The sequence below is a fragment of the Microchirus variegatus genome (genome assembly GCF_963457635.1).
Source record: "Microchirus variegatus genome assembly, chromosome: 2".
NCBI lineage: Eukaryota > Metazoa > Chordata > Actinopteri > Pleuronectiformes > Soleidae > Microchirus > Microchirus variegatus.
In genome coordinates this window covers 12,155,137-12,177,839 of record NC_139803.1, presented here as the reverse complement: position 1 = coordinate 12,177,839, position 22,703 = coordinate 12,155,137, and the positions used below count along the sequence as shown (strand labels likewise).

General features: G+C 42.2%; 3 protein-coding genes across 4 annotated transcripts in view; 1 reads left to right on the top strand and 2 right to left on the bottom strand.

Moving 5' to 3' along the window:
- Window positions 1–4,715: 4,715 nt before the first annotated feature.
- Window positions 4,716–6,748, top strand: crx (cone-rod homeobox; the record flags this gene model as incomplete). 2 transcript variants are annotated; one of them, XM_083902278.1, is made up of 3 exons in its annotated part: window positions 4,716–4,812; window positions 5,769–5,920; window positions 6,107–6,748. In XM_083902278.1, the coding sequence occupies 3 exons, from the start codon at window positions 4,716–4,718 to the stop codon at window positions 6,746–6,748; spliced, it is 891 nt and encodes a 296-aa protein (XP_083758404.1). The 2 variants fall into 2 exon arrangements, with proteins under 2 accessions (XP_083758404.1, XP_083758403.1); XM_083902277.1 differs by having other exon boundaries at window positions 5,745–5,920.
- Window positions 6,749–13,044: 6,296 nt separating this feature from the next.
- On the bottom strand, window positions 13,045–16,357 carry h3f3c (H3 histone, family 3C). The gene is made up of 4 exons (XM_083904283.1): window positions 16,272–16,357; window positions 14,910–15,066; window positions 14,556–14,709; window positions 13,045–14,444 (listed from the first exon to the last, which is right to left on the bottom strand). Exons 2-4 carry the CDS (start codon window positions 15,035–15,037, stop codon window positions 14,316–14,318), a joined length of 411 nt encoding a protein of 136 aa, XP_083760409.1. The 5' UTR covers window positions 15,038–15,066; window positions 16,272–16,357; the 3' UTR covers window positions 13,045–14,315.
- Window positions 16,358–18,104: 1,747 nt separating this feature from the next.
- arhgap32b (Rho GTPase activating protein 32b) overlaps window positions 18,105–22,703 on the bottom strand; it is a gene marked incomplete at its 5' end in the record, with an annotated part of 74,219 nt that continues 69,620 nt past the window's right edge. The window contains 2 exons of the mRNA XM_083910538.1: window positions 18,105–21,707; window positions 21,899–22,560. Of these exons, the coding sequence (XP_083766664.1) occupies window positions 19,503–21,707; window positions 21,899–22,560 (2,867 nt within the window). The 3' untranslated portion in view covers window positions 18,105–19,502. The remainder of the gene's footprint in view (window positions 21,708–21,898; window positions 22,561–22,703) is intronic.

Sequence of the window (22,703 nt, the reverse complement as noted above, 5' to 3'; positions counted from 1 at the left end):
CCTCAGCCCACACTGCATTTCCTGACTCGACACACACACACACACACAACTTTATGGATTTTTATGGCGGCTCCGCTCATTGATTGATTTATCAATAGTGATAATAGTAATAATAATAATGATATAATAAGGACTTCATCTAGCATCTTTGCAATCAGGGCTGAAATGATTCATCGACTATTTATCCATTAATAATTTAATCGTCAACTACTTTGATATTTATTTGTTTAAAACAAGCTTCTTAAAAGTGAATATTTTCTTTGTTTCTTTGTTCCAAATAACAAAGAAATCATTAAAACTGAATCATTTTTAGTCTGTGGACAAAAGCAAGACGTCATCATTTCCAGGTTTGGGAAACATTTTATGACATTTTATGGACCAAACAAGTACTGGATTAATGGAAAAAATAATCGACAGATGAATCGATCATGAAAATTTTTTTATTTTGTTTTATTGCAGTTGTTTTTGCACATGTTTCATATCCTGTCATTTTCAAAACTCTAGATACAAAGCTCACTACCCATAATCTAAATTCTTCAATTCCTTGGACACAACACACACAACTCTACCACTACAACCAGTGGTTAAAAATGACACAATCTAGTCACACATTACATTTGAAATGTCTCATTTCATTACAGGGAACAATGATAAATAACTGTTTTATTTGCCTTTAAAGCATATCTTTATGGTGACTGAGGAACAAATATCCCATATGTTTGAGAGGTGGAACATGTATGACAGATGTCTGCATCCACAAGTGTCCTCTCTCCAAATCTGCATGACAGGGTTGATGTTCTACACACTGGTCCACATGTGTGGGGAATTGCACTCTTAGAAATAAGGGTTCCAAAAGGGTTCTTCTACAAGGGCTGAGGTTCTACCTGGAACCATTTGCTTCTGAAAAACCCTTTCCCATTTTTCAAGGGTTCTTGGTAACACTAATTTTTCCAGTAAGAACCATTTTGATCCAGAGAAATCTTTAAAACCCCCGAATAAAGGGTTTTGAAAGGGTTCTTGGCGGAACCTTTATAAAAAGGTTCTACCTGGAACCAAACATGTTTCTCCTAGCCGAAGAACCTTATATGGTTCTACTTAGCACTTTTATTACTAAGAGTGTGCGGTGGAAATCGGACAGGAAGTAACTAAATATATGATACATAACAGGAAGTAAAGAAAGAAACTACAAAATAAGACAAAGAGAACATATACAGTATATTTATGTATATACTCCACAGCTGTAGATCCTTCTCCCTGCAGACGATCAGATTCACTAACACGGGACGTCTGAAGGTCAAATTTAGCTTAATGATGACTCAGCGAGCTCTGTGTCATGAGTCAGCGTCTCACCTTGTGTCTCTCTGTCTCTGTCTGTCTCCTAAACCGGGACAGTGTCTCATAAACCAGAACCAGGAGGACACGAATGAGGTCTGAACACCACAATGTGACCATGATGGAGTTCCTGTACAGTGTGTGTGTGTGTGTGTGTGTGTGTGTGTGTGTGTGTGTGTGTGTGTGTGTGTGTGTGTGTGTGTGTGTGTGTGTGTGTAGTGTAGTGTAGTGTAGTGTAGTGTGTGTGTGTAGAAGAGGGGGGTGGACGGAATGGTTGGTGTCCCGTCTGTGTTGAGCTGCTGGTGGCACCTGGTTTGCACAGAAGGGATTACAGCGAGCAGTGTGTGTGTGTGTGTGTGTGTGTGTGTGTGTGTGTGTGTGTGTGTGTGTGTGTGTGTGTGTGTGTGTGTGTGTGTGTGTGTGTGTTTTTTTACTGAGAATATATGTGTGTGTACGTGTGTGTGTACTGAGTGATTGGGGTTGACAGCAGCCTCTGTACTGCTGTCCCCGGGCCCTGCAGATTTAGCCGACCTGTTTTAGACACTGTAATCTGGATTAACTGCAGCAGTGTGTCAGTGGGGACGACGAGCACACAGCCCCCCCCCCCCACACACACACACATCCCACTCATGTCCTCTCCACCTGTTACCTCTCTTCCTCTTCCATACTTAGTTTTCCTCCTTATTCCCACAGAATCCACAGATTCTCCAGGCCTCACTCACAACATTCCCAAAATAAAAACAACTCCATGCATCATTGTGGATGCTCGTCTATAAAGGACAGCTTTGGGAGGGGGAGGGGGAGGGGGGGCGTCGTACAGGGGATTTTATCTTTCCTATTTAGAGGCAGGACAAGCTGTTCCACTGCGCCGCCGTCATCCGAGTCAACAGCTTCTGTATTACACGCAGATGAAGATGAATTCACCAAAATACGGTTGTTGTGCAAAGATTCACTTCACAGTTCACAATACAACTTGTCCAAAAAGTTAAAAAAAACAGCTATAACTGAGCACAAAAGTCTGTTGAAATTATCATAAAACGAGTACAGGCAGAGATCATCTCAGTCACGACACACACGGTCTGCCCTCAGCTCTGGAAACTCAGGAAAACAAAGTGTGAAAATGAAGGAATTGCATGTTTTCCATTGCATGTTTAAACCTGGACGTTTCCACTCGGTGCAGCTCCTTGATCTCAAATCCTCACTCGTGTGCAGGTTCTTCCCTTCATCCACCTCACTTTCCTCCTCTCCTCCACAGCCTCTATCCTCTGCTTTCTTTCCTTTTCCTTTTCTTTTTTAAAGATTTTCCTCAGTCAAACACAGTGTCTCTCTCTCTGTCTCTGTCCTGTCTGTGGTTCTCTCCAGTTTCCTTTCCAACACTGAACGGATCGCTCCGTCTTTCCTCGCTTTATCTGGAGATAAGATACTTACTTTTCAGATAAAGCATATTATGATAAATCAAATGAGCTTTGTCGCTTTTGTGCATCTGAGCGTGTGTGTGTGTGTGTGTGTGTGTGTGAAAGAGAGAGAGAGAGTGTGTGTGTGTGTGATTACAGCGTGTGTATATGCAGATGTTTGGGAGATAAATGTAATCTATTAATTATGTGTGAATTTACAGCAGATGTGCAACAGGGTAAACATGACTGTGGAAGAGAAACGAGGGGAAGATTGTGTTTTTCTCTTTCTGGAGCTGATATGAATGAAAAAGGAGCTATTTTGTGAATTATTTCTTTTAATAAAAGTCAACAATGTTGGTTTAAAATGCGGCAAAAAAAAAGTCTTAGCTTCTTTGAATGTTGTATTTCTAAGTTTGGTATAAATTGAATGTGTATAACAGCAATATTATGGTTATCAGGGTTAAAAAAGTATATATTTAGTGATTTCTTTCTATCATGTTGTGCTATTAAAGGCACAGTATGCAAGTTGCAGCTGAACATGTAAAGTTCATTGTGGGTTATTGTAAAACAATGATATTAATATTAAAGGCTCATTCTGGGGTAATAAAAAGCAATAATTCATACAATCAGGTGATTTTATTTCATTATTTTATCTTAAATTTCTATAAACTCACCCACATTTTACACACCACACTTTTTAAAGATCAAACGTGTCAGTTTGTGCAGAAAAACTAACATGTATAATTGTTTAATTATTAAGTTTTTCAGTTGGGTCTTATCTAATGGTCTATACGGCACATGTTCTCTGCCCGTGCCGAACCACATCAAAAACAGAATATAAATCATACTCCAGTCTCTCAAGTATACTTACATACAATTAAATAAATACAATTGAAACTACACCTTTAATGTGGCTTGTAACAAACTGCCAAGTCAAATGTTTGTCAGTGTCGATGCGAGGACCTGATTAGAAATGTCATCGAGTTGCAATTGATTCAGAAAATGAGGACATTTCAGGTTCAGTCGTGTTTTTACAGACTTTACAGACACATGTTGATATAATCAATTCAATTATTATTATAACCCTTTGAACCTATTTGTCTATTTCTTTAATGCTGTGCTATTGACCTTCCTTTGTGTCCTTAATAAAATTGTACATCATTTTTGCTTTAAACCGTGACTCAAATCCATGCTTGCTGCACACAGGAAGTGTTTGTTTTTAATGTCAAGACTAATACTAATAAAGGGTCAAGGTGCAAAGACGCGACAATGGTATTTACCATTCACATTTACTTATTTGTTTTATATTTTGTTAATTCTAAAGGGTTTAAAGGTTTTCTTTGATAATTCATGTTAGTCAAGTTTGTTAATTAAATAATTTGTTAAAAAACAAGTTGAAGTGGGGTCGTCTCCATGGACAGAATTTAACCAAAGTTTCATTCTCTATTGTTTTGTTTGTTATTTTGTCTTATTTTGTATGATTCAATCCATAGCTTATGACTGTAAAAACAGTGCGTTATTGTGCAGCCTGTTGCTCTCTGTCTGTGTGTGTGTGTGCGTGTGTGTGTGCGTCTGAGTGTGGGAGGGGTTTTCTGGAGCCACTTGCTCCCTCTAATTAGCAGCGTGTGCCAGTAAAGAAACTCAGTGGAGCGACTTCACTGAAGCGCACAGGCATCCTGGGGCCACTTCACCTGTCTGATGACTTAGACTGCGCGTAAAACCTGAGTCGGAGCCGCAGTGCGCGCTGCAGTGAATCCCACTGCGAAACAGACGCACAGTAAAAAGCTGAAATCGCATTTTTTTTTGTAAAAGAAAAAAAGAAGAGAAAAGAGAGAAAAGTTTTGTGTGTTTGTTCCGCGTCTGGTTCTTACGCACAGACTTGTTGGCCCCCACAGCTGAGCAGCAGTGAGGACGCGGCTGCTGTGTGTTGTTGTTGCGTGTCCGACCTACAAGTCAGTCAGCGACAGGACTTAAAAGCCTGCAGTCAGGATGATGTCCTACATAAAGCAACCTCATTACACCATGAACGGGTTAAATTTGCCTGGCCCCGGAATGGACGTGCTGCACACGACCGTCGCTTACCCATGTAAGTATAAAATCTTGTATATAAATTCACTTTTTACAGTTACATGTTTTAATTTAATTAGGTTTTTTAAATTAGATTTTGTTATTTTTACGCACAAACGCCGTCTCATTTGATGCGTAAAAGCGCGCAGGCTCGTGCGTTAAACAGTGCGTCTCCAAACGAAAAGTCAATTAGAGATGCTCTTTTGTGACATATTTACTGATTTAAAATGTTCGATAATGTAGATTAGATTAGATTATGTATCTTATATTATAAATTGAGGATTTGGTTCACGATAAAAATGATTTGTTCCTTACTGGATATACAGCTATAAATGTTTAGATGCCAGTTTATGATGAAACACATCATCTGCGCTCACTCTCAGAACATTTTTTTTTTTTTACTTTATGTTTTTCATTTTCCTCTCGCGTTGTTGACACATAACCGTAGATGGAGACACATAATTCCCTAAATGTGGATTTCAGGTGACTAAATCTTATAAGTGCTCACTCTACTCGTTCTGAAACAAACACACTAAGGCATTTGGCTGCGTAGAATGTAGACATATGACTATGACTGTGTGAAACCATAATCATAGTTAAATGATTCGATATGAAACTTTATCCCTTTTTTCTCTGAGAAAAAAACAACTTAATCTTCTACAGAAGCAGTGACTGTTATGGTAATTTAATATGATGAACAAATGCTCATCTCCATATTGGGATCCAGGGGAGGAAAAAGGGCAGGATTACACATCTCTGTGAAGTTACCGTCTCTGTTTGAACAACACAAACACCACATCTTTCCAAATTCATCCATTTTCTACCACTTTATCCTCCACATGAGGTGCTGTGCCCTTTCCAAATTCGATCTAAAACAACGCTGTCTGCCCTAAAAGTGGAGAGACAACTTTCCCTCTCTGTCTCTGCCAGTAAAATAACGTCCCCCTGCCTCTTGTGTCCTTATTGATCTCACAGCTACGCCCCGGAAGCAGCGCCGGGAGCGCACCACCTTCACCCGGACGCAGCTGGACATCCTGGAGGCCCTGTTCTCCAAGACCCGCTACCCGGACATCTTCATGAGGGAGGAGGTGGCCCTCAAGATCAACCTGCCGGAGTCACGTGTGCAGGTACATGGCGGTCATATTGTTTATGCATCTCAACTTCCTCCTTACTAGAAGTGAGGAACTTTAAAGCTAACTTCTTCAACCCATGTTGCTACTGATTCAATGACCTTTATGAATAAGAATCTACACAGACAAACTGTGAGATAGTCCTCACTTCCATGCCGTATAACGTCGCCTTTGCATCCCCAGGTTTGGTTCAAAAACCGCCGCGCCAAGTGCCGCCAGCAGCAGCAGCAGAGCAGCGGTCAGTCCAAGCCCCGCCCTCCCAAAAAGAAGGCCTCCCCCGCGCAGGAGCCCAGTGGCGTCCCCGACCCCATCCCTATTCCGTCTAGCTCCTACAGCCCGTCCCCGGTGCAGTCGGGCCCCAGCCTGGTGCCGAGCTCCAGCGCCGGAAACACGGCCGTGTCCATCTGGAGCCCGGCCATCTCACCACTCCCCGACCCCCTGGCCTCGTCCTCGGCCCCCTGCATGCAGCGCCCGTCCCCTTACCCCATGAGCTATGGGCAGCCGTCGGCGTACACCCAAGGCTACGCCAGCACCACCTCCTACTTCACCGGCTTGGATTGCAGTGCCTACCTGTCCCCGATGCACTCGCAGCTGTCGGGCACCGGGGGCGCTCTCAGCCCCATCACCGTGCCCTCCATGGGGGGCTCGTTAAGTCAGTCCCCAGCCTCGCTGTCCTCTCAGGGCTACAGCACGGCCTCCTCCCTGGGCTTCACCTCCGTTGACTGCCTGGACTACAAGGACCAGCAGGCCTGGAAACTGGGCTTCACCACAATGGACTGCCTGGACCACAAAGACCAAAACTCCTGGAAGTTCCAGGTTCTGTAAGACAGGGAAGAGTGAGTCAGTGTGAGATAAGAGTGTGAGGCAGGAAGACGCGGTTAAACATCGACTCTCTGTAAAGATCTCGTCTTGTTTTCTAAAGTTGAACCCGTGTTAGTCGTGCTTTTTTTGTGTGTGTCTGAGAGACTTTGGTTGTTGGACGTCAGCGAGCGACTCACACTCACACGTTCTCTTCAAACTCTCTTCACGCTACGTTTAATTAGAGCAGAGCTGAGGTCGTACGTTTGAAAACACGCCGCGTGAGACAATGACTCGGCACCACACTTCCTCATTTACTTTTAAACTTACACGACCACATAGTGAGAGGAGAGCGCGCTTAAGTGGGGGCTGCAGTGATTGGCTAATTGATCTTTTATTGATGACTAAGTTAAAGGTGCATTATGTAATAAATCTCAAGCAACTGGCCATAATATGTCACAGAGACTCAGGAATAATGTTCATATAACAAACTGAACTCACCAACAACAACATTACAGCCAAAATATTTGCATTAAAAAAAATATTTTGCAGACTGCAAATCATGTTTATGTTTTGAAATCATGTTTTTGGCATGTGGCGCCACCTACCGCCGTCTACCAATCATTGCAGTCAGTAGAGTCTCAGTTGCCGAGCAACCACAGGTTGCCAGTTACGTCAGAAAACAAAACCTAAAAGACCTCTGTATTTTGAATTTGAATGTAGTAACTGTTTTTGGCCACATTCTTACATATGGCACCTTTAATGGCCAATTTTGAGGGTTTTTGGTAGAGTTTAATAGAGTAAGAACATTTTAAATGTGAATATGTTTTTGGTTTCTTTGCTCCTCTAAACTGAATATCTTTGGTTTGTAGATGAAATAACATTTGAGGACGTTATCTTCTTTGAGTTTTGGGGGGAAACACTGATTTTTACATTTACTTTTGTCTGTATTTTAAACATGAAATATCAAACAACGACTGGATTCATCGATCATATAACCGACAGTTTTACAGTCGCGCTCTAAAGTCCTTTATGTCACGTTTAATTTATTTGAAGTTATTTATCGTCATTATTATTATTCTGTGCTTGGAAAAACATGTTATTGGTTTTGTGTTTGGAACCCTTTTTGAGTATCTGTGTCTCGGCCCTTCATAGCTCTAATCTTTCTGATCTGTTTCCTCAAATAATTAGATCTTCTGTTGTAGCTGTGTGACATATTAAAGCAGTTTTATTCTTTACATTCTTGCTTGTTTTTTTCCCCATGGTCCAGGTTTCTACTGTATATAACTTGTAAAATAAAAAAAAAAGGATTGTGATGCTTGTAAATAGATTGATCCTGCAGTGTGAGGTCAAGTCTGAGGAGTGTTGGATGTTCCAGGAGCCATGTTGTCAGGTCTGGACCTGTCATGTTTGTCATACGGCTCTCACTCGGTCCATCTTGGTTATTTTAGCTTATCTGTTTCTGGGAGTGACCCAATCCTCTTAGCCTCCCCTTCAGCAATGCCCTAAGTGAATTAGTCGGGATTATTGCCCTCTCTCCCTCTGTCTCTCACCCACCTCAGCCTCCTCCCTCCCTCCCTCCCTCGCCTACCTTTTCCTGGCTCTCTCCTCACTTGTTTTTTTTTATCATCCCTCCATCTTTTCCATCTTCCTGTTCCATCTTGTATCCATGTCAGTCATTAAAGACTGTTTTTTTCCCCCACATTGTCATTAACTCTCTGGTGTTTCACTCGTCAGATGGTTGGTGTCTCCCCCCCCCCCCCTCCTCCCTCCCCTCTTGGTTCACCCCCTCCTCACCAACCTCCCCAACTCCTCTCCGACAACTTGCTAATCTTCCCATGACCTGATTACCCTGACCCTGCGAACTTAACTCTGACGCGTGCAATCGCATTTTTTTTTTTGCTGAAGTCTGTGTATTTTCTGATTTGAAGCAGTAGAAGAAGATAACATCATTTCCATCATAATCTACCATGTTTTTGATGTGTAAATGTGTCCTTTTAAGCGACATATCTGCGAAATTAATATACAACAGTTCACAAACTGACATCAGGAGCAAAAAAACAACATTAGATTCAGATTTACTGGCGTGAGTGAAGTAGAACTGGAGGCCAGAGACTCCATTTTCCCGCACTCAGCGCTGACTTAATCCCACTCTGTGCCCGTTTAATCCCCTCCGCCCTCCCCCTCTGCGGTGTGATTGGTTAATCCCTGCGCCCGTGCGCTCTGGTTGGTTAACCCGTGCACTTGTAATCTTCCCCCCTCTCAGCACTGAGAGTTTCAGACAGACATTTGCGCTGTAATCCCAGGGAGGAGCAGATGTGATGGGGGGGGGGGGGGGCGACACAGTGCAGACCTTGAGGAAGGTGAACATATGAAAAAAAACACACACAAAAAACAAACATGGCTCAGTGTGGGACAGAAACACTTCAGGCCTGTTTCCTTTGCGTGAAACATCATCATAGTTTTATGTATTTTATAGCTTATAAACACACAGCTTATGTTTCATTTTATAGCATAACTATGAATTACATGATCCAAATTCATTTTTATTTTTTTTATTTGCAGATGTTTAATAGGCTCAAATTAACACGTTTCTAAAAAAAAATACTGTATTAAAAAATAAGCTTTTGTTGAGAATTGATGATTAAAAGATTTAAGGGCAGTTTGGTCAAATGGAGAATAAACTTAAAATTGTTATGATGCTGATGTAATTTGACCAAATTTGACCCTTTTTAAAATGTATTTTTTTGATTTTCTTTGAATGAAGCGACTTTGACGTCGACTTGCTGTCAATTTTATATATTTTTTCCCCAATATGTGTCTCGGGTGATTCAATAACACACTCATCTCTGGAAAATAGTAGGGTGGGGGGGTGAAGGGGCCCTTTAAACATAAAATGCGCAAAAAGGACAAGGTCAGAGGGCAAACGGTCGGGTTTTGCAGCATTACATCTGTGTGCGCCCATGTACATGATTAGGTTAAAGTATGTGTGATCTTTGACCCATGCTGACTGATACATTATGTGCTTACATATTTTATTTTGTCAGCACTTTCATCTGTAAAGGTTTGCCTTTAATTAAAAACTCCCAATTAACGTGAGATTTGTGTCGCCTTATCCTATAACCCAAGTAAATTTTACTCTGAGTACATTTTTAGACTAAGTACTTTTACTTGTACTTAAGTAAAAAGTAGAATGAGTAGAATATTAGTACTCTTTCCACCTCTGCCTACATCCTCATCCAAAATTCATCCTTTACTTTGAATTCCATTGCTCAAAAACAGACAAATCAACTCGGAAACGTCACTTAATATGACCTGATATTATTAATAATCAACAAAGTCATAAAATATCAGTGTAAAAGAGGAATAAAATATGAGAACTGTCATAAAACTGTCAGCCTTCAGCGTGAGGCGGTTCAAACAGCCTCACTCGCCTGCATCCAAGTGACTCAGAGATTATTTAAACGCATCCGGTGAGACTCAAACAGCTCTCTATGATTCAGCTGTTTGAAAAACACGCCTGGATGTGTTTAACCCTGGAGAAAACGCAATGAAAACAGTCACAACTGACACATTCCAGAAAACTCAAGTTTACACTTCAGATCAGAAAAAGTAGGAAATAAGATCCTGCGCTGCAGAAAATAGAAACATGTCCCTGTGTGTGTGTACAATGGATCACGGTGTCATCTTCTGCATACTGGTTAGGTTGACTAAACATGTTCTCGCCCTGGAACTGGTTCAAAAACATCCACTTCATCATATCTGGTGTTGAGTTTCATGTAAGTCAATAAAGAAAGTTTGTTTATCTTCCCCATGACAGTTAAGGGTTCGGGGAACCATGAAAAACAACACCAGCATGGCTTTTATTCAGTCCTGGCTCTGGGCTTCATGGGGATGGACACGTGCCACGCCGAAAACTGTCCCCCTCTGCCCCTCCCTCACAAAACAAATACTGTGTTATTAAATGATGCGTTTAGTTTAACAGTCAAATGTGTTTGTTAAAGTCTTAAAGAAGACATAAGGATTGAAGTCCAGTCAGTACATTTTAATGCTGTCAGACTACTTTTATATTCAAGTAATAAAGGAAGTGTGTGGAAGAGGATTAGGGCCACATGTAAAAAAAATATAGCATGAATTCTGAGATTAGTCAGAAATTAAAAGTCAGAATTCCAGAAAAAAGTCAGAAATTCTGAGATTAAAGTCAGAATGGTGAGGAAAAAAATTCAGAGATTAAAGTCAGAATTCTGGGGAAAAAATTCAGAGATTAAATTCTGAAATTAGTCAGAATTCTGAGATTAAAGTCAGAATTGTGAGGAAAAAAATCAGAGATTAAAGTCAGAATTCTGAGAGAGAATTTAGAGATTAAATTCTGAAATTAGTCAGAATTCTGAGATTAAAGTCAGAATTGTGAGGAAAAAAATCAGAGATTAAAGTCAGAATTCTGATTAAAAAATTCAGAGAATAAATTCTGAAATTAGTCAGAATTCTGAGATTAAAGTCAGAATTGTGAGGATAAAAATACAGCAATAAAAGTCAGAATTCTGAGAGAGAATTTAGAGATTAAATTCTGAAATTAGTCAGAATTCTGAGATTAAAGTCAGAATTCATGCTATTATTATTATAATTTTTTTACATGTGGCCCTAATCCTCTTCCCCACACTTTCTTTAATACTTGAATATAAAAGTAAGCAGAATTTTGAGATTAAAGACAGAAATCTGACTTTAATCTTTTTAGAAGTTTTTTTTTTAATCTTTCTGATTGCTCAGCTTTTTCGATGTGAAAAATTTGACAAGACATTCAAGAACATCATCATCATCACATTTACGGACCAAACAAAGTACAAATAATCCACATATTAATCTATTATGAATTATTCATACTTTAATACACTAAGAGTGACCTAATGAGCATGACCTGTGTCACACGTTTGTTCTTCAGTATAATAGATTAATATAAACCCCTACAATAACCTACACCGATGTTTCCCATGTGGGTGAACACCTGTGTCTGATTGGCTCGTACTCATTATCTGTTTTGTGTGGATTTGGTTTGGTTTCATAATGAGGGGTTAATGATTGTCAGGGCGAGGTGGGGGTGAACTTCAGCGGCGTATAAATACGCTCAGTGTCATCAATATAAAACTGTCAGTTTCAGCAGAAAAGAGGACATAAATGATGCATAAATAAAGGGACAAAAACTCTGATAAACTTACCTATGGTCAGACTCAGGGAGGTGAAAGACACAAAACTATGGAGCGAGAGAGAGTTAAAACATGAGGGAGACATGGATGATTGGACACAGGTGGAACACATCAGACAATCAGACAGGAAGTCACGTACATACAAGGAAACAACCAACAAAATAAAACAGGAAACTAACAAAAGGGAATACAAATTAAATTAATTTTTTAAAAAATCCAATAAATAATTAGGGTAAATTAATCATTATTTTATATTCAGAAAAAGTGTTGTGTGTGTGTGGAATATTTCTGTTAGAAACAAACTGCTCTATTCATCACTGACTAATAAACAAATATGTATGTATTTAGTTGAATCATGCGACACGTGTTCAAATACACAGTGTGAACACACTTTGGAAGGAAAAGTCACAGCTTCTTTTCCATGAGAAGCTGTAAGATGATTGATTTATTTCATGCATTTTCATTTCTGACAATTACTGATGTGCAAGCTTCTATGTTTTTGTTTTCAGAAATTTCAGTTCAAAAATGCTGCAAAGTGAACAAAAATTAAACCTTCTAATCCCAAAAATGGGTGTTTTCAAATCAGTTAGCATCCTCAGTGTTGCATTACTGACTACATACTCTCCTCCTCCTAACACAATTCAATATTATCATCATTATAATTTGAGTGTTAAGTGTTTTACCTGTGTCATGCATATACTGTTTAATGTATATATATGGTTATTATTGTAGTGTAAACACAAAACGCAGATTGGAGACAAAGACCATGCGTGTTGTTTAAAGATATGTTTATGTTGGGCAATTGTTTTGTGTCTCTTACTTAATTAGATGAATGAAAGAAAACATAAAACCACCATTTCTGAAGCTCAGCATCAGCACATCACGCCTCCTTTAGTAAGAGTTGTTAAAGGTCTCCCCCTTGTGGCCGTTTACCTCACCTACACTGATTTATAAAATTGCAGTTCAGTGCAGTTATGTAATGCCTTTAATTTGAATAACTACAGTTAAAGACGAACACCTCAAATTAACTTCCATCCATCCATCCATCCACCTTCTACCGCTTTATCCTCCATATCTCAGCTGCCACACAACAAATGACACCAATGAGCCATCGCCTTATTTCAACACCTATTTATTACCACCATAATATGAGAAATTTGGAAAATACAAAGATCAGCTTATTTATACGTCTGAAAATCTCCAGGAATAAGAAAAAATATAAAAGAAAACAAATGAGGTTATATTGTGTATTACAAATTTTGAAAGAGGGACAGGTTATAATGCTCAGAGCTACAGAGTGTATGTGTGTGTATGTGTGTGCAGGAGACAGAGTCTAAACATGCAGAGTTTCTCACTATCATATACATTTTTACTGCTGTGACAAGTCTAATGCCTAATGCCTGTGGTGATAAAGAGTAGAGAGAGACAAAGAGAGACAGGCGTAACATACAAAGACTGATCTACAGTGAACAATCGAGACAAGGTCATAAACCATCGCCCCCGTGTGGCTGCCATTAGAATTGAAGCTGTCTTGGAAAAACAAAGAAGCCCTTCCTGATTTTCAAATCAAATCAGATCAATGTAAAAAAATAAAATGACAACCATGTCGGCAAATATCAATTATTTTTTTTTCCCTTTTTTTCAGTGATTTTGGAAGTGGTAAAGGAAGGGATGCTCGTCCATGATTAAAATGCATTTAAAAAAAAAATAGACACCATATCCACAACAACAATCAATATTCTTAAGCGACCAAGAAGATTCTTGTTTGTCGAGTACAAGTGGTTTGGAAGATCAGGGTTCACGTGGACACACAGACAGACGGACAGAGCAGCAGCAACCTCTCCCTGCGCAGGTCACAGAGGTGAGGGAGGTGGACCACAGTGGGGACAGTGGGGAGGGTGTTCAGATGGCCACAGGCCTCAGGACTAGTTTTGAAATAGCACCCTGCTGTGGAAGTTGCAGCTCCCCTTAAGCAGACTAGTCCCTCAGCTTTGTCCTCCTGCTTTGCCTCCGTGAGCCACACAATCTACACCTGCCGACCTCACGCCCTCCTAACATCCAGGTGAGCTCAGGGCGGAGCTTCGTGTTTCTAACCCGGTGCTGCCTGTCTGAGTATGTGTGCACGTGTGTGTCTCATCTCCTAAACCATTTACATGCACGATAAAGGTACCCTATTACATTTGGTGAAGACAAAAAAAAAAAGAAAACCTATGAGAGACCAGACTTCAACATATTTCTATCTCTTTATACTCAGGATTACTCTAAAATCTACTGAGAAGCTGGGCAGGCTGGGGAGCAATGGGAGTGAGGGTGGGGGAGGATGAAGGAAGGAGGGAGGATGGGACAGGAGCAGAAAAACAGGACAGAGGGGAAAAAAACAGAGAGGACGACGTCTAAGCGCGCTCTCCGCGGATGCGACGTGCCAGCTGGATGTCTTTGGGCATGATGGTGACACGCTTAGCATGGATGGCACACAGGTTAGTGTCCTCAAACAGACCCACCAGGTACGCTTCACTGGCCTCCTGCAAGAGGGAGAGAGAAGGGAGAGGGGACACGTGTTAGAGGGTGAACAGAACAGGAAGTCACACATTTGTGTTTTCATTCATGTAATTAGTGTGCACACCAACACACACCTGCAGGGCTCCAATGGCAGCGCTCTGGAAACGCAGGTCGGTCTTGAAGTCCTGAGCGATTTCCCTCACCAGGCGCTGGAACGGAAGCTTGCGGATCAGAAGCTCAGTGGACTTCTGGTACCGACGGATCTCTCTCAAAGCCACGGTCCCAGGCCTGACACACACACACACACACACAGGTTTGAGTTCAAATACATTTCAATTTGTTTATCTGCAAACACAATCCATGACATGAATAACTTATAACTGTTCAGAGAAGTGGACAATTTGTGAGCGTTAAATTATTTAGTTTCTGAAGTGCCTCATTAGAATTTAACTCTGGTCCATACAGAGTTGCTGGAAATCAAACATTACCTGTAACGATGGGGCTTCTTCACACCACCGGTGGAGGGGGCGCTCTTTCGGGCAGCCTTGGTGGCCAGCTGCTTACGAGGAGCTTTTCCTCCGGTGGACTTACGAGCGGTCTGCTTGGTACGAGCCATAACGACAGAGTATCACCTGGATAGGAATTCTAAGAAAAACAAACAAAGTGACAGGTGGTGAGAGTTCATATATTCAGGGCTTCACAAAATGCGATATAGGCCGGATCTGTGATTGCTCAAGGATTCTATAGCGCCACCAAAGGGGACGCAAAGTTAAAATTGATGAAACTTGGTGGACGAACAAAAAAGTTGATCAAGACCAAGGCGTCAACTCAACAGGAAGGCAGCCATTTTGAATTTTGGCGTCCATTTTGGCGATTACATGAGCTAACTCCTCCGAGTAAGTTTGTTGGATTAACATTTTAAAAAAGCAACAATTTGTACTAGTTTTTTATTATAATAAATTTTCTTCCAGGTCAACAGATATTTTAGGGCTGTGCATTAAATATTTATTTATTATCTCCAGTACCAGATATGGATATAACACTGATATAAACCATCTCTGTTTGTACCAGTGTTATTATGGATTATAAAGTGATTGTATTACCACAGGCACTGTTAATAGCTCTGAACAAAAGCCACATTTTTCAAGCTGACAATAACACGACAATAACGTGTTGTTTTCCCACATCAGGCGCTAAGTCTCAACATGTTCTCTCCCATCAGGGGAAACTTTTCCTCCGCTTCAGCAGCTGAACAGAGCACCGGGCCAATCGCGACACTGTGGCCTCGCACTTCCACCAATCACACTGCTCACCAGCACGTCATCCAGAAACCCACCAATCCCCTGCGTCCTTGTTCGAGTCAACGACCAATGGGATTGGAATCTGCATGGTTTAGGGGCGGGGCGAACCGCCGTAGCCCCGCCTCATACCGCAAGATTATGGCCGCAGACCTTAATGAAGCTGCCGACGTAAAAGCAAACGGAGAGCGAGACGTAAACTTTGACGTTTTACAACAAAAACACAAAACTTGAGCGCACAACACAACCACCAAAACACAGGAGACAGACGTAGCTATCGATTCACCGCAACAGCCGCGTGAAGCGACGCGATACTGAAGCGAAACAGCACCGAAGACACGGCGACTGAAAGTGGAGCAGATATTCAGACAGTGGAAGAAGTGAGCCGCTCTCGTCTGTGAGCCCGGGCATCGGGGCAGCTGCCTTCTCTTCAACACAGCGTCGAAAAAACACACCATTTCGCCACTAAAACAACTTAATTTGAGCAGTTTTATCAACAAAACACTGAATAAAATTGCGAGGAGTAAAAATTACGAGCGAAATGAAACTTACCGAGGGTGAATTTAACGCCTTTTTGTCGTCACGCGGACACAAGTGTGTTGTGCTTGTCTGGCAGCGTCAGATATTTACTATCTCTCACACAATGGAAGCGGAGAGCGCGAGCAAAATGGCGGCCGTGTCAATCATCTGTCTCCCACAATGCAACTGCCAACGTTTGTAAACAGGAAAAGTTAACGTTTTCAACACACTTTTTAAACAAAATACAGGCACATTAAAAGCGCCTCTTTATAATAATTTATAACAATTTTATGTTTTCTATTTCGTTTTTGTTAGACAGTAGCGTTGCCACGTTGCTCACTATTTATACATTATACATAATATATTACACATATAATGCGTTACATAACAGTAGTGGAAATTTTTGTTATTGTTGAAATTTGCGTTAAATTTGCAATGCAATTGTTTTAGTTACACTTCTGTTAATGAAGCATGTGCCCACATTTTTATACCAAAGGATCCATCTTAAATGACTAATATTGCTGATGTAAAATAGCAACATGATCAAACACACAGGGTTTCTACGATGGCCTTGTGTATCTTTGGATTATTATTTAAGTTTTGTGTTGTTTACACAAATACAACTAGGACACATGCCCATGTGGTCAGTTATGTTTGAATTAAAATGCTAAAAGTTATATTAAATAAAATTACATACATGTGACACTGTCTGCAGTAATCAGTGGAGATGACTACATAAATTTGAAGATTTTTCTAAAACCTGTAGGTGTTAAGATGCAAATCATAGAAGAATAATAAGCCCATATCACAAATTCCAATAACTCTTTGGTTACCTGTTGACCTTTGATCACAGCGGGATCAAAGCTTCTGTTGATGTTAAAAACACATTATTCTCGCTCATGTCAATGAGATTTAAGCATAATCAGCATTTCTGTGATCCATCAGCTCCACACCGATACCTAAAATCCACTTTTAATTCACAAAATGTTTTATTTCAACCAGTTTTGATGCTGTTAGGCCCTCTAGTGGTCATCTTCGACAACACTGTGATGTTCCCTCCTTTTCACACATAATTCAGCCTCTAGAATACCAACTGTAAAAATAAAAATCATTTACACAATGTAGTAAAAGTGGAGTTCTCCAGCAGCCATGGTTCAGGTTAAGAGTCCAAACGTCCTCAGTAGCAGAGATGTTCGCTGAAACAGAAGCATCATGTTGGGCCATCCAGCTGAAATATACTTTATCTTATCTCATGGCCTTATTAATGTTTTATCTTCGGCACAGCATGTGCCCCTGCGGGTGTTCTTACCACTCAGATTAGTACTGGATAAAACTCCAGAAGTAGGAAGCATTACATAATTGATCCTGTGTGAACATGTGGAGGCCATAAGGAAGCAGGTAGGTGGTAGACACTTAAAGTTTAACTAGGGAAGTAGGTGCCGTGTCAAATCAGCAACAGCATTAATGAAAGTAATTTGCTCTTGTATTGAGACTGATCTATTTTTTTGTGCAATGTGTGAATCAAGTGATCTGATGGAGAATAACGCTTCTGCTCCTCTTTTGCATGGACACACACACAAACACACACAGGGAGATGATGGCTACTTGTTTTATCTCCTGAAGTCACACTGAACCACACACAGAGGTGTATTAGAAACATGCATTAAAACACGTGGATTACAGCAATTCCTGAACAGTTTTATTTATTTCATATCTAACTTAGATAGATACCTCTAGTTTGGGACAAGAGTGTTTTCACATTCAAGTACACATAGCCTTACTTTTAACACCCCATCTGAAAAAGAAGAGGCTTTAGATAAGGCAAGAGGAGCAAAACCTGCAAGCAATATAGAAGTCAAACGGTTACAGAGTACGACCTGGATTTAGACATTTCAAACATATTGTAATTTTTCCATTATGATGAGATGAACCTAAAGGGCATGTAGTATAATACCAGATGAATGTACTATGTATTAATCTCCATCTAGAAAAAAATGGACCCAAATATCTTTAAAAAAAAAAAAAAAATCATTGTAACTGTTTTAAATTCAGAACCAGTGAGGCGATAGAAAACGAAATAACCCAGCAGATCACTTGTCAGCGCTGAACTACCAAGAGTCATCTACAGTGATCCTAAATCTAGCTGTCACTATGTTTGTGCAGTATGACGGGTTTGTATGACAATGGCAGAAAACACAATAGGGTCTGTAGGAATAAAATTTAAGGCTCGTCACCAAGTTCTTTTCCTTGCAAAGCAGCGGCAACGTGTTTTCTCACCATATCGTTTTGACACGAGCGTCGTTGTCACGTGTTCTGTTAAGTTCAGTTTATGAAAGTACCTTGAATGTCATGAAAAGAGGGAAATAAAAAAAAACAACCTCTTACACATCTAAGGCTACACCACACATCCATCCATCACCCCCTCTTTATCCCATTAATGTGCAACAACTGTGCCAAGTGATTTGGTCCCTCTTCTGCTGAAGAACAGACAATTAACCAAAACATTCCATTAGAAGTCACTGAAATCTGTTTATAGCAAAGTTACATAAAAATGGCACAGTCACAGAGGAAAAGAAAGAGAATGATAACCACTATATTAACTGAAAGTAACCCACCACTGCAGATCCTCATCAAGCCCACACTCGGTTGGAATCTCGTAGACAAACATGGACACACCGTGTCACAGACACATGTACATATTAGCAGAGGGGGCGGTGACCTGTTTCCTGTTTTAATAACTTGTGCTGTAACATCCAAAAAAAAGAACGTAATGGATAGTGAACTACACAGAAGTGTTCTGTAAGAGATAGAGAGTGCATGCATTTCTAAAATGCAAACCTTAATCCCCAGATGATCCTCATACCCAGCGCCACGCCTAACAAAAAATACAACTAAAAATCCCTTTTTACTACAGATTCTATTTCATATATATTTATATACAGTGTATATATACATATATATGTATATATATGCTGTATTTGACATTTTTGTGGTTTCTGTTGAAAGTACCTTCAGTCTTTCATATCATATACATTTATGACTAGTTAACGTCTCAATCAATCAATAATATGACCTCTTGGAACAGTCATTTCAGGTACATTCAGGACTTTCTGTAAAAAGTCTTACAATTCATTAAAAATATACAGGAGCAAAAATATTGGTGATACGACAGTCCACTGTCCTGCAGAGGCTGCTCAACCGTAGCTCATTAGTCTCTCTTCAACACAGCTAAAGATAAATTCACATGTTTCTCCTCTAAATGCTTCATTCAGTACGTATCTCTGTCTCTGGCCTCTGCATGGCCAGCTCAGTCTGGATAAAGGCTCCCTGGCCCAGTGCTGTGGAGTACGCTCTGTTGTTTTGGCTCACTGTGAATCCTGGCGCAGGATAGGAGCCCGAGCCTCCACGTTTTTGGACAGGGGCCTGAGGTTGAGGTACTGGGTGGTAATCGTCTAAGTTATCGTAGTGGGACTGTGTAGTATTCGTGTTGTGTGTCTGATACGAGTAGTCTCTGTCCACTTTGCTCTGGCTGTAGTGCTGCTGCTCGCGGACACTGTGCGATCTCTCTGGTTTGGAGCGGGCGAGTTGTTCCCTGGGAGCCGACGGTTGGTCGTCTGTGCTGTGGTAGCCGCTTGATGTTTTCCCTTTACTCTGGTAGTGTTCAGAATCAGGACACTCGTACCGTGGCTGGACGTTCCTCTTGTTGGAATACTCTTGCTGCCAGTGTTTGGACCTGCCGCAGTCTCCGCCCAGCTTCTCGTCTCCAGTCTCGTACTTGGCCTCGTATCGGCCGCTCTCCTGATGGGAGAGACTGTGGCTCAGAGTTGCAGGAAGGGAGTGAGACGATTGGCCTTTTTTGGAACTGCTATGCTTGGAAAGTCCATCTGACTTGTCGCCCGCTACACCGCCCTGGATATGCTTGTCAGTCTCCATGTACATGAGAACATCGGGGTCTGACACCATATGTCTGGGGAGGTAGTGTCCATCTTTGCTCTCGGCTACAACCAGCACAGCTTTACCGGGGTCAGATTTACTACGCAGGTGTAATGTTTCATAACCAGATATATCTGCTGGTGCGAACAAGCCAACATTGTCATACTGAGAAAGGACAGGGCCTTTAATCCTTTGTCTTGCCCTGCTCTCCCTGCGGATGGAGTGCATACGTAGCCTTTCCAACTCCTCTGGGTCCCATGAGAGGTAAGCAGCAGCTTCCTTGGCCCCATGGCTAGGGGGCATATCCCTGCTCACAAAGCTGTGCTCCTTACCAGGAGGGAGAACATGGCGAGCGAGGTAGTGGTACCCAGTAGCCTTTTCACCTGATCGACCAGCAGCAGCAGCTCCAGGATCTCGGCTGCCATGGGAATGGAAGTGGCGGATTCGGATCGTGCCGTAAGGATCAATATCATAGAACGGTGCCTCCAATGGGCCCGAGCCAGAGTACGGACTGTATCGGTATTGGACCCGCCCATTCTCAAAGTAAGGCTGCAGCTGTGTGACGTGGTAGTCTGTCTGTGAGGACTGCAGATTGGGCTGCTGGTAGGCTTTGCACTGATAAACGGGTCTGTGGTAGAAGAACATGTCGTCATCTGGAGGAACCTCTGTTCTTTGAATGGGCACTGAGCGAATAGTGGAAGGAACATGGAGTGAGTGCACTCTGCGGATGGTGGGGTAGCCTTGGGGTCTGTCGTGGCTGTAACCTGGATGCCCTGGTCCTGGAGACACAAACACACTGCGGGAGTTTCCTCTGGATTTAATGGAGTGGTGGTATGACCTTGGGCCTAAAGTGCTGTATCTGTTGTCTAATCTGGCACTGTAAGGAATCTGAGGCTCAGACTTGGACACATAGGCGAGGTGTGGGGGGACACTGTCTGGTCGGTAGTGGTGTGGCATGGACTGCTGGCCTGGAGTAACAGGCTTCTGGTGGTAGTAAGCAGCTCCTGGAGGTTCAATAAACACTGCCTCTCCTTTAGGATGGTACAGGTATGCTGGCTGGTGCATGGAAGATTTATGAGGAGGAGGAGAGACAGGATGAGGCAGAGAATCGTCCATATGGCCAGGTGCCAGGCCTTCATCCGCGATGTGATAAGAGGCTTCACTTTGGCTGAGGGCTGCTGTGGCTAGTTTGCTCTCAATTGTGCGAACAGGAGGGGCTGGAGGTTTGGGCCCATGTGAGTCATGGTATCTCGCAGACTCTGTACAAGGCTGCACTGGCTTAATGGCCTCCCAGGGCTTCTCAAGAGGCTCAGCGGAAGTGGGGGCCACTCTTGCACTGGCCTTCAAGAGCGTCTGAGGCTGGGGATGGACTTGTGTCTGAGGCTGTGCCTGAGGTTGAGCAGGTGTCGGCAGATGAGGCTGTTTCCGAGGCTGGGGCACAGGAACGGCCTGCCTTTTAGGCTTTTGAGCTGTCGGAGGTGGCTGCTCTGGTGGTTTTGGAAAGACTGCGGGCAGCGAAGAGTCCTCCGATTTAACCTGAATAAAACACAGCAAATCAATTTCTCATTCCCTTAGTAGTCAGATACAGAGATACAGCTTACTCACTAATGTTTTTCTGCATACATTATATACTACGTAGTGTATGTATTTAGATAATGCTTCCAGGAGGCAAAGTCTACTTAAAATGATGCTTAATAATATACAAGTACAGAGGACATGACACTTACCTCAGGGCCAGGCTGTGTGACTACAGTGTCTTTACAGCTGACGCTGGGAGTGGATGCAGCTGTAGAGGAGCTGGTATGGACTGGCACCTGCCCTGCAACAGTCTGATGCCTCTCTGGACTTTTCCTGGTTGGAGAAGTCGGACTGACTGAACTAGAGATTGGAGCAAACTTGTACAGAGGAGTGTCTGGTGGGGTAGAACCTTTACGTGGCTGTGTTTCAGGTGGACTTCTCGAGGACGGGGCGCTTTCTGCAGCCTTGTTGACCGTGCTTGGTAACTCTGGCTGCTGCTGCTGTTTAATTGAAGGACTGGAAGTGGAGGGATATGATGAGGCTATGGTGACAGCTGTGGAGTTGGTGTGTTGAGACAAGGGACTAGAATGCTCAGCTTTCTCCTCAAAGGGAGTCTGGAAATGTGATGCGAGTGGATGCGACGTGTCGTGGAAGTCAGAGGCGTCCTGCGACTGCACAGAGGATACAGGAGTCGGAGGCTCGGAGGACCGTAACTGCGACTGGATGGAGACCTGCTGGGCAGACTCGGCGAGGGCCAGGGCCAACATGCGGGCAGCGTTTTTAGGAGGGGGAGGAGGAGGGGCAGAGGAGGGAGCCGAAGAGATGAGGGAATGAGGGGTGAGGTCCATTGTAGAGTCCAGAGCTACGACTCCTATCAGGGGCAAAAAACACAAAGGATCTGTGGTTGAAGAATTGTTCAGCAAAAGAACAGTAGGTAAAGTGAAGAAATGACAGCAAGCAAGCAGGTCTATGGTGCTTCGAGTGGAAAAGAGGGAAAAATTAAGTCAGGCATAC

What these genes read in the sequence shown, in the direction of transcription:
- h3f3c (XM_083904283.1), bottom strand. Translation starts at nt 15,037, where the DNA reads ATGGCTCGTACCAAGCAGACCGCTCGTAAGTCCACCGGAGGAAAAGCT. An exon ending in AAGAAGCCCCATCGTTACAG is followed by an intron (nt 14,710 to 14,909) that starts GTAATGTTTGAT and finishes TGTGTGTGTCAG; the next exon opens with GCCTGGGACCGTGGCTTTGA. An exon ending in CTGCCATTGGAGCCCTGCAG is followed by an intron (nt 14,445 to 14,555) that starts GTGTGTGTTGGT and finishes TCCCTCTTGCAG; the next exon opens with GAGGCCAGTGAAGCGTACCT.